General features: G+C 37.8%; 1 protein-coding gene across 1 annotated transcript in view; it reads right to left on the reverse strand.

The window, feature by feature from the left end:
- PPIL2 (peptidylprolyl isomerase (cyclophilin)-like 2) overlaps positions 1 to 12,903 on the reverse strand; it is a gene marked incomplete at its 5' end in the record, with an annotated part of 70,454 nt that overhangs the window by 39,304 nt on the left and 18,247 nt on the right. Inside the window, 3 exons of the mRNA XM_010013546.1 lie at positions 1,065 to 1,225; positions 2,587 to 2,662; positions 11,094 to 11,183. Coding sequence (XP_010011848.1) covers positions 1,065 to 1,225; positions 2,587 to 2,662; positions 11,094 to 11,183 — 327 coding nt within the window. The remainder of the gene's footprint in view (positions 1 to 1,064; positions 1,226 to 2,586; positions 2,663 to 11,093; positions 11,184 to 12,903) is intronic.

Consider the following 12,903-nt stretch of genomic DNA (forward strand, 5'->3'; position numbering starts at 1 on the left):
AATGTCTATTTTGAGCTTTGCAGTTCTCCTTCAGAAAGGAAATGTGAATGTCACACATGGACTTTGTAGAAAATTACAGAGATCTAATAAACCCAGAGGTAAGTTTAGTGGCTCTGGGGCAATGCCTGGTAAAAAATACAGGTCAGGCTGATGCTGTATCCATATGGTGACACTGCATCCTATGCAAGTTCATAGTTATGCCCATCCACCTCATTAACTGACAATCTGACTCTCCAACATGTGTACAGCTCATTGTTCTCTCACCTCTTTTCTTCCTCCCTACATCTTTTGTTTTCCCATAACACTATAATGCCCTGAAAAAGGGGCAAATGTGATCCTGCTCCTTGGTCACATACACTCCCATATCTGTCACTAAACCTCCTCATTACAAGCTGTATGCTGCACTGCTATTCATTTTTGCATAAGTGTAATCAAAGCACGAACATGCATACATCCCAGAATTATTAAAGAAGAATATTCCATCTTGCCAATTTCAAACAGCCTTTGATGTAGAAAATCTAGATGCAGACGAGTTGCTTCTCTTGACAACCATGAACACACAGTAACATGCACCTGGAAGAACATCCTTTAAAATATTCCACCAAAAATCTTGCATTCCAGTGCAAAAAAATGGAGAAGCAGCTGTGGATGACTGATATATTTGCCCACACCAGAAATGATTCACTTGCACTGCCCTTAAGGTGTGTTCTCTCTGCCAATAACTGGAGGAAGCAATGATAAACAAATTCAAAGCAAGAGATTACAACCTGGGAAAAAAGGTTCTGCCAACATACACATCATAACCACATCATAAAGATTCTTCCTTCTTAGTGTGCTCCATTTCTAGAATCATTTATAATGATTTAACAAAGAGAAACTCACTAACACATAAAATGCATTTCTAAGGAATTCAAGTATGATTCTCATATTCTTATCTATGACAAACTTCCACGTAACAGAAAGCAGGGGTAGTGTCTGTTTATACAGCAATACAGCCTCTAAGCATCTATTACCCATTCCTGAAGAAGTCAATCAGAGCCAAACTCCAAATTAAGTCTACTTACTGCATTCAGCTTATCCACTTTCTTCTTTTCAGGAGCCTTCATAGTAGCTGCTAGAATATCGTCACCTTTGAACTCCTTATAAAGCTCCAATAAAGTCTCTCGGGTCTCTGTATTTGTGTTTTTCAAATAGTAAGATGGATCTAATTTGGCTTTTTCTTCATCTATGTAAGACAAAAGTCAAATAATTTAGGGTTAAAAGAAAAATTCTATGTTGTTCTCCTTCAGTTTATTACATACTTAGTTACACAAAACTCTTCCAGATATTATTTCTACATTTTTTTTAAATAAAAAGACCTATTAACTACATTTATTCCTGCGGAAACAGTAAAACAGCGAAGTACAACGCTAGTGACAGTACGACTTGAAATACAGCACAATAAACGCCAGTATGATGACACACAGTAAAAGAAAAAAACCCAGCAACTTCAAATACACTACTGCCAAAATTTCTTTGAAACCACTAGAAATTATCTAAGTTCACACAAGTCTTGTAAAATTTTTATAGAACAATAAAGACAAGATACAGTTGGGTACAATATAAACTTGTCTTTTGTCTCCTCACCCAAGGGCCAGGCTTGTAATGCAAAATTCCCAAGATCAGATCTTTAACATGATACAGGAGGAGGAGGCTGGTGACTGGACTGGAGAATTTGATTAGTTTCATTGTTCTCTCTCTTGCTATGCCAGCTATTTGCTGGGTATTAGATATTCCATCTCTGAGATAATACCCACTTATTTTTAGCAGGTAAATGGAAAGAGAGATACTTGTTTGCAGAACTAGTAGCTTTAGAAAAACCTGAAGACGAGCATAATAGACCCAGAAAAACACACACCTTGCTTACAATCAGCAATTAGGCCTCATCAGAAATAGTTCTAAACCACGAGGGCAAAGAAGAGATTTTTTTCCTTCAGCAGGTTAATATTAGCATGTATTACTAAGCATTTAGCTATCAACAAGTCACAAAAAAACCTGAGAAGCAAATTTCTTAGATATCTAGAAAGAAAAAGCATTTTATTTTTTATTATTAACATAATATGGGGACTTTTTAAAAAAAATCTATTTCAATCTTGAACTTGGAAGATGCCCACTTTTCTCCAGGAAGAAGGATGGGAAATATATTGTTGATACACTCACTAAAGAGCCTAGCAGACAGGTATGAGAAGATGCAGGCTTTCTTGTCTTGGTTCTAGTGGACCTTTTGGCAAATTATTTTTCCCCCCTCACTTGTCTCTCATCTACCTACTCATAAAGGATATGGAAAGCTTTCCATGTTTGCACAGCACTCAATAGAGACAGTTAATGATTTCTCAAAGAATCATGTCTTTGCTTCAAAATCTGTTAACACCTTTTGATATGAAAGAGACAGTTTTGACAAGTTATTCACGTTTCCAAGAAGCTTTCAAAGTTACCACTAGCCACCAAGGGATGTCCGTCCAGGAAACTGTCAATTCCACAACGACTTCTTTAGAATTTGCATATTCGGGTCGGTGTTTTCTTAGCCTTACTGCAATTCATCCTTACCTGGATCTATTACTTTTATGTTGTTCTTAACATGAAAGAAGTTTGAGACATTGAACTTATCCAGGTTTGTTGGATCCTGAAAATAGTAATTAAAAAAACAAATATGAGACACCTTGGTAGGCACCTGTTCCATAAAAGACTAGTCTGAAGGGCAGACACCACCACAATAAATAAAAAACAATTAAGGAGAGAGACAGTAACTTCCACACTCCCCAAACCACAGGAAGATGAAAAAAATATAAAGCAATCAACCTCAACTGACATCAGCCATAAGGCCATTCACAGAAGGCTCCTTGGAGATCTGGAATTTAGTCTCAGACATAGTATTGCACATATTTTGCCTACACAAATTACTAACAGAACGAAGCTGAGTCCACCCTATTCTAGGGAGAAGAACAAATGAGGAGCTGCAATCCTGACTCTTTCCTTCATTCCGTGGTTTGGTGTAAGATCTATGCAAATTCCTATCAGCTATCTCCTGCTGGTAACAGTGTGCCTGATTTACACATGCTCTGTGAATTTTTGTAATGCATTTCAAAATACAAATAAATCTCAGAGTAAGTCTTTGCAGTCAGAACTGTTTTGATCGGAGTTTTTTTACTAGTGAAAACTGTGCTTACAAAATTACATTTAAAAAGAAAAGTTAATAATTTAAAAAAGCAACAAAAAGTGGTATTATTAAGTGACCACTCAAGGAGAACAGCAAAAATACAGTCCATTAACTTTGAGTCTTTATCTCTAGGCAACTTTCTACATAACTTTGACCTTTTGTTAGAGAGAGTGGGACAAGGAGTGCCTACTGGTAAACTAGGTTACATTACACTATTATTAAACAGTCCTTAATCCTCTTCTTACAATGACTTCAAGCTTTTCTCCTCAAGCTCCTCTGCAGCACAGAAAGGTCAAAATATCAGCTCAGGACACTCAGTCATTTCTGGAAACTCTATTTTACAGAAAACAATTCAAAATCCAAAACACCAAAATATCTTAATAATATGCAATAGTTGCAAGTTCAGGAAAAAATAATGCAACGTATTATGTGAAAAACTGTGACACTGACATGAACAGTATTATGCCAAATAGATTTAACAAAGCTTCTCAGATCACCACTATTGGTATGAAGTTCTGACAAATCCATCTCTGATAATAGTAATGATTAATACGAGCAGAGCTGGTAGCCCCATCACTTATTAAATGAGCTAATTATGCCTTTTATTCATCCCTGAAATGGTATGCTGCCAGAGAACGCAGTTTTAGTTTTACTGCTGGTAGTAAACCCAAACACATTTATGAAATCAAGCTGTGTGATTCTGAGCCTTAATGACCTCCTGGCTTTTTGTTGGCCCCTTTTCCAACCACTATACAATAATTTTCTATTGTTTCCTGTCCCACTATGCCCCTCCAATAGATCTTCATCAAGACATAGACTGCCAAAAAAACCCCCAGATATTTTATCTTTAACATCGTGCATTAGAAATGGATAATCTTTAACTAAAACTAAGGAATAGGAAATTTGAACCTGGTTTTTAACCATTTTTGTATCCTCTAACACCAGCACTCAGGTGTATTTATTACCTCACATACATATTTATGTATATATGAATAGAGACAATCTCAGCCTTGCTCTCTGACAGTCAACAAGATACATGGAGAAAGTCTCGAGAAAGGGATCAGAGTGTCTCCAGACGACACAGGTTGCCTCCTCCCAGATACCCTTCAGTAATCATGAGCTGCAGCTTTCCCAGACAAAAATCATTGCCTTGCACATAAAAGTACCACCTCAGAAGTCAAAGGAAGTAAGACTGCCTGTCCCTTTCCAGGAAAGGAAAAAAACATCTGGGTATTAATATTACTAGCAACAAATGGATTTACATGTCTGCCATTCACAGCAAAGCTGAAGGGCAAGACTGGCTCCTGAAATTGACTTTTCATGGACATGAGGGAGGGCAGGAGACAGCAGTAAAGATGAACCAGAAAATACCTTCATTATATTCCTCTGATTTATTGATTGTTTAATAATAAAAGAAAGGACATCACAATTGCCAGTACCTTATGAAACCAAGTGGTTTGTGCGCAGGGTACCACGAATCAGATTAGTTCAAGCTGTTTCACAGCCACAGTTCAACCAAACATTTACCTGGCTTAAATAGCCTAATTGCAGGTGCTGAGCAGCTGTGGGAAAAATATTTACAGGCTCTTACCCTGCAAGGGATTTCTCAGGGCTCTCCAAATTGCCACTAACCTCTCCATAGGCAATGCACCCACTATGGTATGAAGGATGGCAGAGGCCACAGGGCAGCTCCCTCTCCTTGCAGACCACAGCCATTCACCTGCTTTCTGAGAGACCTGAGACAACCTCAAACCCCAGAACTGAGACCAAAGTCCCTTATCATATTGAGATGGCTCATTAGTTCAAATGGAATCCTCAACAAAGGTTTGGTGTACGGTGTTTTCCCTTGTGTTCCTGATTCTCAAAGGAGTCTCACCACACACTGAGAAGGCAGACAACCCACGCACCTACTCCAAAACCAGTTTCTCTTAAAAATGGTTCCTCAGATTGAAATTTGAGTGTCATCTTACACAGGACACCTAGGACAAGTGGCTGACATATTGATTCCTCCCTCTAAAATACAGCATCACGATATACTAAAAGTTTGATTAGAATTAGACAAACACACATACTAAGTGTGATGGTACTGTGCTGAATATTAAGTCAATCACGAGATGCCATTTGCTTCTATCATCCCCCAGAGCAGAAATGCATCTGACCAGTCCAACCTGTGCAGTGGAAGATATAAACTATTTCCTTACTGATGGTACCAAGTCCTAAAACACAAGATACACGGTTTTTTAAGGTACATTTTAAACTTTAAAACTACACACAGTCTTTAGACATATCACTTCAGGAAGAAAACTGTCTAAACACCAATAAGTAGTCTGCCAAGTTCCTCTCTTTGCATCCCTGACAGTTGCCAGGCACAGAATCAGAGTAGTCTGACCAAGACATCGCAGGGATGAGCGGACGAAATTACCCACATGGTCAAAGCTTTGGTCTCTAATGAATTAATGGCTTCTCCTAGTCAGAGAAAGGCTGGACTCACAGGGATGTTCCTAATCCTGTTAAGGCCTGGAGCCCGAAGGCCTAAAGAAGTAAGTTATGTGTAAGTGCACAGAAACCAGAAAGGAAGACGAACCATGCAGAGTAAATGGGCCTACTTTTGTTTGTCTTAGAATGTTTAAAAATATGTATTCAAATTACCATAGGCAGCAATCTCAGGGCTTTTCAGGTTACAACCCATAAATTTCAGTTTATCAAATTACTAGCACAGATACAGACTTCAAAGTGTTGCTAACTATCACCACTATTAAAAATCTCACACTTGATGGTCTCCTGAAAACTGAGCTCTGAAAACAATCTCAAGTTTTATTCCACTTCGTTTTCTCCTACCATTTTCTGGTTTCACCTACTTCAGGAAATGCATAAACTCCCTTAATCTTAAGCACCATATACACAACCTCCCCAAAAAACAGGTTAAATCCAGCACAGTTTTAGACCGTGTAATTTCTTTGAAGCCTGATTCTTCTCTTAGCATTTGAGAAGTTGGCCATGCTGCATCCCTAATTATCTTCAGGACTGTTACCTCATGTGCCGACCATGTCCCAGAGTGTCCCTTCTTTATCAGTCTCCCTGCACATGCACTGGGGCAGGATTTGCCCTCAAAGAGCCCTCGCCCACAACTGAGAGGAAATCTGCTCTGACCTGTCACGCAAAGAGCAAAGGAGCAATAGCTGAGGACTGAAATACCAATTAACAGTGTGCAGCTCAGCTACCTCCAACTTAGCTCATTAGTTATGCTTCCTGCAACAAATGCCAGTGATGTTTAACAGCTTGTTGGGGACCCATGTCTTGTCCATGGCTGATTAGGTTATACAGAAACAATAAAATTGTCATAAGGAAGCATGTGAACAGTATGACCTTTTTTTTCCCCTTTAATGGCAGTAAACCTGTTTGCATTCTACCCAGACTTTTTGTGCATGTGTGTGTCTGTTTCTCCCAGGGAAGGCTCTCAGCAGGCTGCCATCAGAAGACTGTGCCTATTACCACTGGCACAAAGGTTGGAGGGATTTATTGCAATTCTTCTGGTGAAGAGGAACAGACCACATCTGCCTCTGCTTTACCTGCAAGCACTGCTGTTGTGCAAAGCCACACTAATTCCCCTGACAGCACATAGCCTAGTAATGGCTTCTAAGAGTTTCCAGAGCAGGGATGGTTTCTGCTGTATCTTCACAAATTTGAGAGCCGTGGTTTCTATTTGAAAAGAGACACAGGGGAGGATGAGGAATTGACAGGGGGCTAAAAGAAAAATTGTTCTCAGTTCCTCTGAACAATTCCTACCAAATGGGATGTGAAAGCAAGGTACTGCAGCATTCTTACTATGCTCTCCTCAGGACCTTCTCACACTTGTTGCAATTGGAAGAAGTCCACAGCACTGTCAGAGCCCACCACCATGTCCAGCAAAGCACTCACTGTCTGACCCTCTTCCTCTCTGTGCATCTTGAGCTGGGGCAGGTACTTACTTCAGCCTGCCCACTCTTTTATGAGGGAATCCAGATTATTTATGTGTTTGCTATTAAGTTCCACATCATTACACATGAATAATTTACAACATATACAATTGAAACACACACAGAATTTACAGTGTCACTAATTAATAATAATTTCTCCCAGACCACTGACCAGATTTTGCCACAAAGATTAAACGGTGGAAAGTAGACTTTGAGATTTTACACTGAATTACAAACCCCCCAAAATTACTTGAAAGATAACTTCAAATTAGGTTAAACATTTAGACCGAAAACTAGCTGAAAACCTGTAAAACACAGGACAGAAAAAAATCACCTAGTTCTGAATTGTAGTCTAATGCAATCTTATTAGGTGGAAGATGGAAAGCTTTACTCAAGTTTGTGGATGATCACACAGCTGTGAAAAGGGAATTCCAACTTGGAAGGTAAAAGGCTAGTCTAAAAACTCCAGTCATACTGAGATTGCTGGTGTCTAAGAAGGGTTTCAGATGGAATAATGTCACATATATTTCTGCTGTTATCAGCAAGATATTAAACCCGAATCCATGGTATTTTTTCCCTGAATAACTACATTCCAGTTTCAGTAATGTATCTTGCACACCAGGATATTCTTTACCTCCCGCCCTGAAGGGCTGGATAATATCACCATATGTTGATGAAAAGCTGCCATGCTCTTCCCCAGGACATTTGCATTTCAACAGCGAAAAAAGCAAATTCTGTGTATCTTAGCGCAGGAAGCACTGTGGATTCCTTTACAAAGAGAAGTACATCATGATCAACAACAGTGTTATTAACAACTAAAGTAGTGATTTTGCTCTTTTTAGTTTCAAATCCAAAATAATTTGTCCTTTTAGAAAAGTAAACTTATTAGCAATAGGACACAATAACTATCACCAAAATCAAAGTGACCAGAAAGATAACAGGGATGGATTATGATCAGTGTTTGAGTGATGTTTAGCACCAAGAACAGAACAAAGAATTTTATGCAGTTCTCTCCCTTGTGGAAAGAGCAAATTTTTTTTGTTTTGATTTTAATTATATACGTTAGGAGAGAGAGGTCGAGTTGGAGGTCAATTGCTATTCCGGTAAAAGAACATCCCTAGCAGCTGTAGGACTGCCTATTATGTATCAATAAGGAAAACTATGATCATACAAATGTAAACATACATTATTCAAATTTTCCATTTATCATGTTGTATTTCACTACCAAACACAGGTAGCCCATCTGCTTCCTATGACAGAGTCAGCCTCTAGAAATGCTATTTTCTATTGATAAACACAGCTATTACAGAGAGTCCTTTTCAGCTGTTATTTGCAAAGCAAAGAATGTTTTTGTAGCAACTTCATTTTATATCTACCTTTTTGCCAAACAGCATGATCACTGTTACCAACTCACTATCAATTCCAGCTTTCTCAGATACCACAATACTCAATTTACACGGGGGAAGGGGAAAACAACAAAGTGATAAACTTCAACACAGCATTGAAAGGTTTTTAAGAGGAGCGGGATTTGGGGTAGAGCTCTAGAGCCACAAATTGAAACACACCAGATTGCAGTCACGAACTCTGGCTAAGAAACAAAGCCACAGGTGGTAGAGCTTGGCAGTGTGAAGCCACCACGCTGCCTACAGTGTTGTCAACAACAGAGCTTGTAGAGGAGACAGTAGTCTGCCTTTCAACAATTTGCAGGAAGAAAATAGTATGAGAAAAGAACAGCAGATTTCTATACCACATATACATAAGCAATTTTAATACCCAGCCTAGTCCTACCACTTCAGGTTGCATTCTGGCCTCAACAAAGCAAGTCAGGGTAGGGCAGCATTTGAATAAGGAAAATCAAAGTATACTTGCAAGTTTGCAGCGGGTGCTGTGCAGTGAATTAAATGGCTTTTACTTCTCAAACAACACCCCAAAGCCATTTTAGCCTGTTTGTTGAAAGTCTTTCTTTGAAAGAAATATTTACAGACTAATTGGGTAAAGGGTCAAACTTTAGTTGGTTAACAGCATTCAAATGTTCTAAATCTCTTCTAGGCCAATGCCAAGATGGGGGTATCTTTGCTACTTCTAACCGTATTTGAGTATAACACAAGACTGTACACTATAGAAGCTAACGTTATCCTAAAAGGACGTAAGAGATGTACAGGTAATGTATGGCTGTGATCCCTGCGTAGCTGGCAGGATGACTGTACCAGTAACTGGGCAACCATCATTACCTACTGATTTCTATAGATGGACATACTCCTCTGAGCAAGATAGAAACCCAACATATCAAGAACAGAATGAAGATGAAAAATATCGGTAAAAATCCACATAGGGAACATGTAAATTACCAGCTATTGCATTATGAGATTCAGGAGACTATAGCATCTGTTAGCTTTTATGAAAAAAGCAAAGCTGGGTGTGTAACAGGAACACACTCTTTACACATACATTAAACTCCAAACCTACAAAACATACCAAAATATTTTTAGATGACGGCACATTTTAATTATTTGTTCAAAATAATTTGGGTTTCCATACTGATGCACAGAAACATTTTTAGTCACTCATGTTGTCTTTTTTTACTGTTCCAAATCCACTAGCAACCATGCTGTTACATTCAAATAACATTCTGTTGGGAGCTTTCAATCTGAAGAAGTGATGATTTTTCCTTCCATTGGATTAAAAACATTTTATTTTGTTGCATGAGCTTGAACAGCCACAAGCCCAAGGGGATAGAGGAAAAATATTTACAAACATGCTGTTCAGCACTCAGGAGTAGGGAAGGAGGCATACATTTTACTTAAATTTAGACATAAATGGAAAATATTTTTCTGTGGAAATTAGAGTGAATTAGTCTTGGTTAGTGGCAATGAACTGTTCATGAGATGCATACTAACTCATGACTCCAGTAATAATGATCCTTGCATCTTTTTTGCTCTATTTTTAAATCATGAAAGCTTAAAAATGCCTCCTTTTAAGCAAATTTTTTTTATATTTTGGTACTAAAAGTCATCTGTAAATAAATACCTTTTACACTCTTGAATTTACAATGCTTTTTCAATTTAGGTTTTAATTCTGTTAAAATCATTAAAAGACCAACATTGGCATGTATTCACAAGAAAACCATTCTAAGCAAGCACTTAAAGAAAATCCTTCAGTTTGCTGCTTATTTTACTCTACATTTAGAGAAACATTCTATAAAAAAATATTACTCTGAAGCTTTGACTCCTTTAGACATCTTCAAAAGAGTAAGACGGGCAATCAGTTTCAGTCCTAATATAACGTGAACTTCCTAAAAGTTTACATACTTTGAATTCTGAAACATGTTTTGATAGTATAGACAACACACTGTTGGCAGTCTCAAGCTGGAGATGACTCTGGAAGTATCTTTACCTCTCCTCTACAGAGTCTTCCCAATGCATTTCTGTTAAGTCTCACAATAAGTCTGAAGGGTCATAGCAAATTTTCAGGTAAGATTAATAGGAAAAAACCCCAAGATCTTATGTGTAGTTTCATATCTAAAACTTAAAATTATGCGCAAGATCTTATATTCAGTTGGATAGAGTAAAACAGTAAGCAACTGCAAATGTATTTGCCAAAATTCACATTTTTACATGGCATCCTTGATGTTTTCTGGGCATGTTTTCTTTTTTCCTCCTCCAATTTACAATTTTTTACAATATACAATTTGGACACTGTGTACAAGGTACACAACAGTCACTCTACTGATTTGTCAAGCTCTAAGTTATATGGCATCTTTGTGGCTCATCTGGATAATAAAGAAAATACAGCCGTTCCCATTCTACCATCTCCAAGTCACACACAGAGACAATGTTTACCAGTTCCATTATTCTAGATTCCTGCTATAACTGAACATAGCAACATTTCATCCTCCACAAAAAAGGTGTATAGGAAGACATGTAACAGAGAGAAAAGTTTACCTGTAGTGTCACGATGTCTTGCCTAGTGAAGGGCTCATCTGTCAAAAGATCCTTGTAGCTCTTTGGTTTTATGTTCAGCTGCTCAACTGCCTAACAGCCAGGCAAAAGACACAAATATTAAAAATTCGATTCTAATGCATAAATATTACAAGTGAATAGGTGATACCAATAAAACCTTACAGTAAAAATTATAAAGAATACAATTTAACTCTTCATTCTCACCTGGTAGCCGCAATATTTTCACTGTGTGTTTTTAAGAGATGAGAAGCTTTTGTTTTTCACCCCTACAAAACTCAACACTTCAATGGGGTTTGTTCTTTGGGTTTTATGGTGTTTTTTTTTAAAGAACTTTGCAGCCTTTAACATTCCATAGTTATGCAGATCATTGTAACTAAATTCATCACAAAAGCACTGCCAAAATAAATCTTGCCTGCAGTTTTCTAAGTTAAGTGTTTCACAGATGGCACAAGACAGGCAACTCTCACAAGGGGTCTTGATCTCCTCCTCTGACAACCCCCCTTGGGAAGACACGCGCGTGGCAGGCCAGTGTTAGCCACTCACGCTCTGTCCACCCTTACTGCTGCACCTAGCCTGTAGCAATGCTGCTGTTCACCTGAGAAAATTAAATGATGCTCAACAAAGCAGCAGTGTGTTATTTCATAATGACAATCCAAGTGGAATAAATGCTCTGTTGTTATGAACAAATACATCATACAGTGAGATGTCTGCCTGCAAAAATCCTGAATGTTATTTACCCAAATGTCCTCTGTTCTCCTCAGATGAAAGTGATAATATTTTTCTAGTTTCTCCAAAAGTCCATAAATTAATTCTATGCTTATAATAAACCGATAAATGCCACACTACATAAGAAACAGACCCTCTTGGCACAGCTTGTTTAGGAAGCCTGGTATTATAAATTGTAGCAAGCTGAACAAAAACTTTACAATATCAACAAGCATTTAACAAAGACTTCCCTTTAACTCATTTTTGCCTTTTAACCACAGCAATCAAAGCATCATGCTCCCAGAAGGAAGAGAAATTACTTTCTATTTTAACCTAATCTTGACTGCTCTCACAGCTGGAATGAAGACAGTTCAACTACAAGCAGAGCACATTTTCAAAACTATGATGAATTCAGCCTTTTCCTTGATTGCAATGGTTTCAGCTTGCTCCTTTCTCAGTACCTGAAAGTCCTACTGGAATTTCTCATCAACAGATTTCAAAAAGCAGATGTTTCAGTGTTCAGATGTCTTACAACACTGAATATGGATCCATTAATTGAAGCATTTATTTGCTACTGAAAAGAAATAAATCTTGCTTTTACAGTAAGGCTTATGCAAACAAGTCACAACTAGAATTCCACCAGGGTTTGCACAAATGTTCACAAAACACAAATAAAAATGCAGTTAAAAGTGTCCATTAAGGCATTCTCTCTGCACTTTCTCCAGCTTCAGTTAAAATATTATCTTTTATTCATTGATATGAATAGAATGAGGCAATTTGATTTGGTGATGATGCTGTATCAGAAAGAAGACAACAGAAAATTTGTCTATTAATTCAACTGAGGAGCATATAGATGCTACTCATTTTGGTCTACAAGAATTCCATGCATGCAGATTATTTTAGGAAAAGGGTTTAAAAATGTCTTTTAAATCATATTGTAGGCTTCTTCATATATTGAAGGCAAAAGCTGGACAACAATTTGTGAAGCCAGTTCATCTCCTTGTACTTTAATCTCCCTAGTTGTAAAACAAGAATGAAACTTACCCATCTTTTTAAAGCGTTTTGTGATCTTGAATGAAATGCATCA

This window comes from Nestor notabilis, unplaced genomic scaffold (genome assembly GCF_000696875.1).
Source record: "Nestor notabilis isolate BGI_N333 unplaced genomic scaffold, ASM69687v1 scaffold29584, whole genome shotgun sequence".
Lineage (NCBI taxonomy): Eukaryota > Metazoa > Chordata > Aves > Psittaciformes > Psittacidae > Nestor > Nestor notabilis.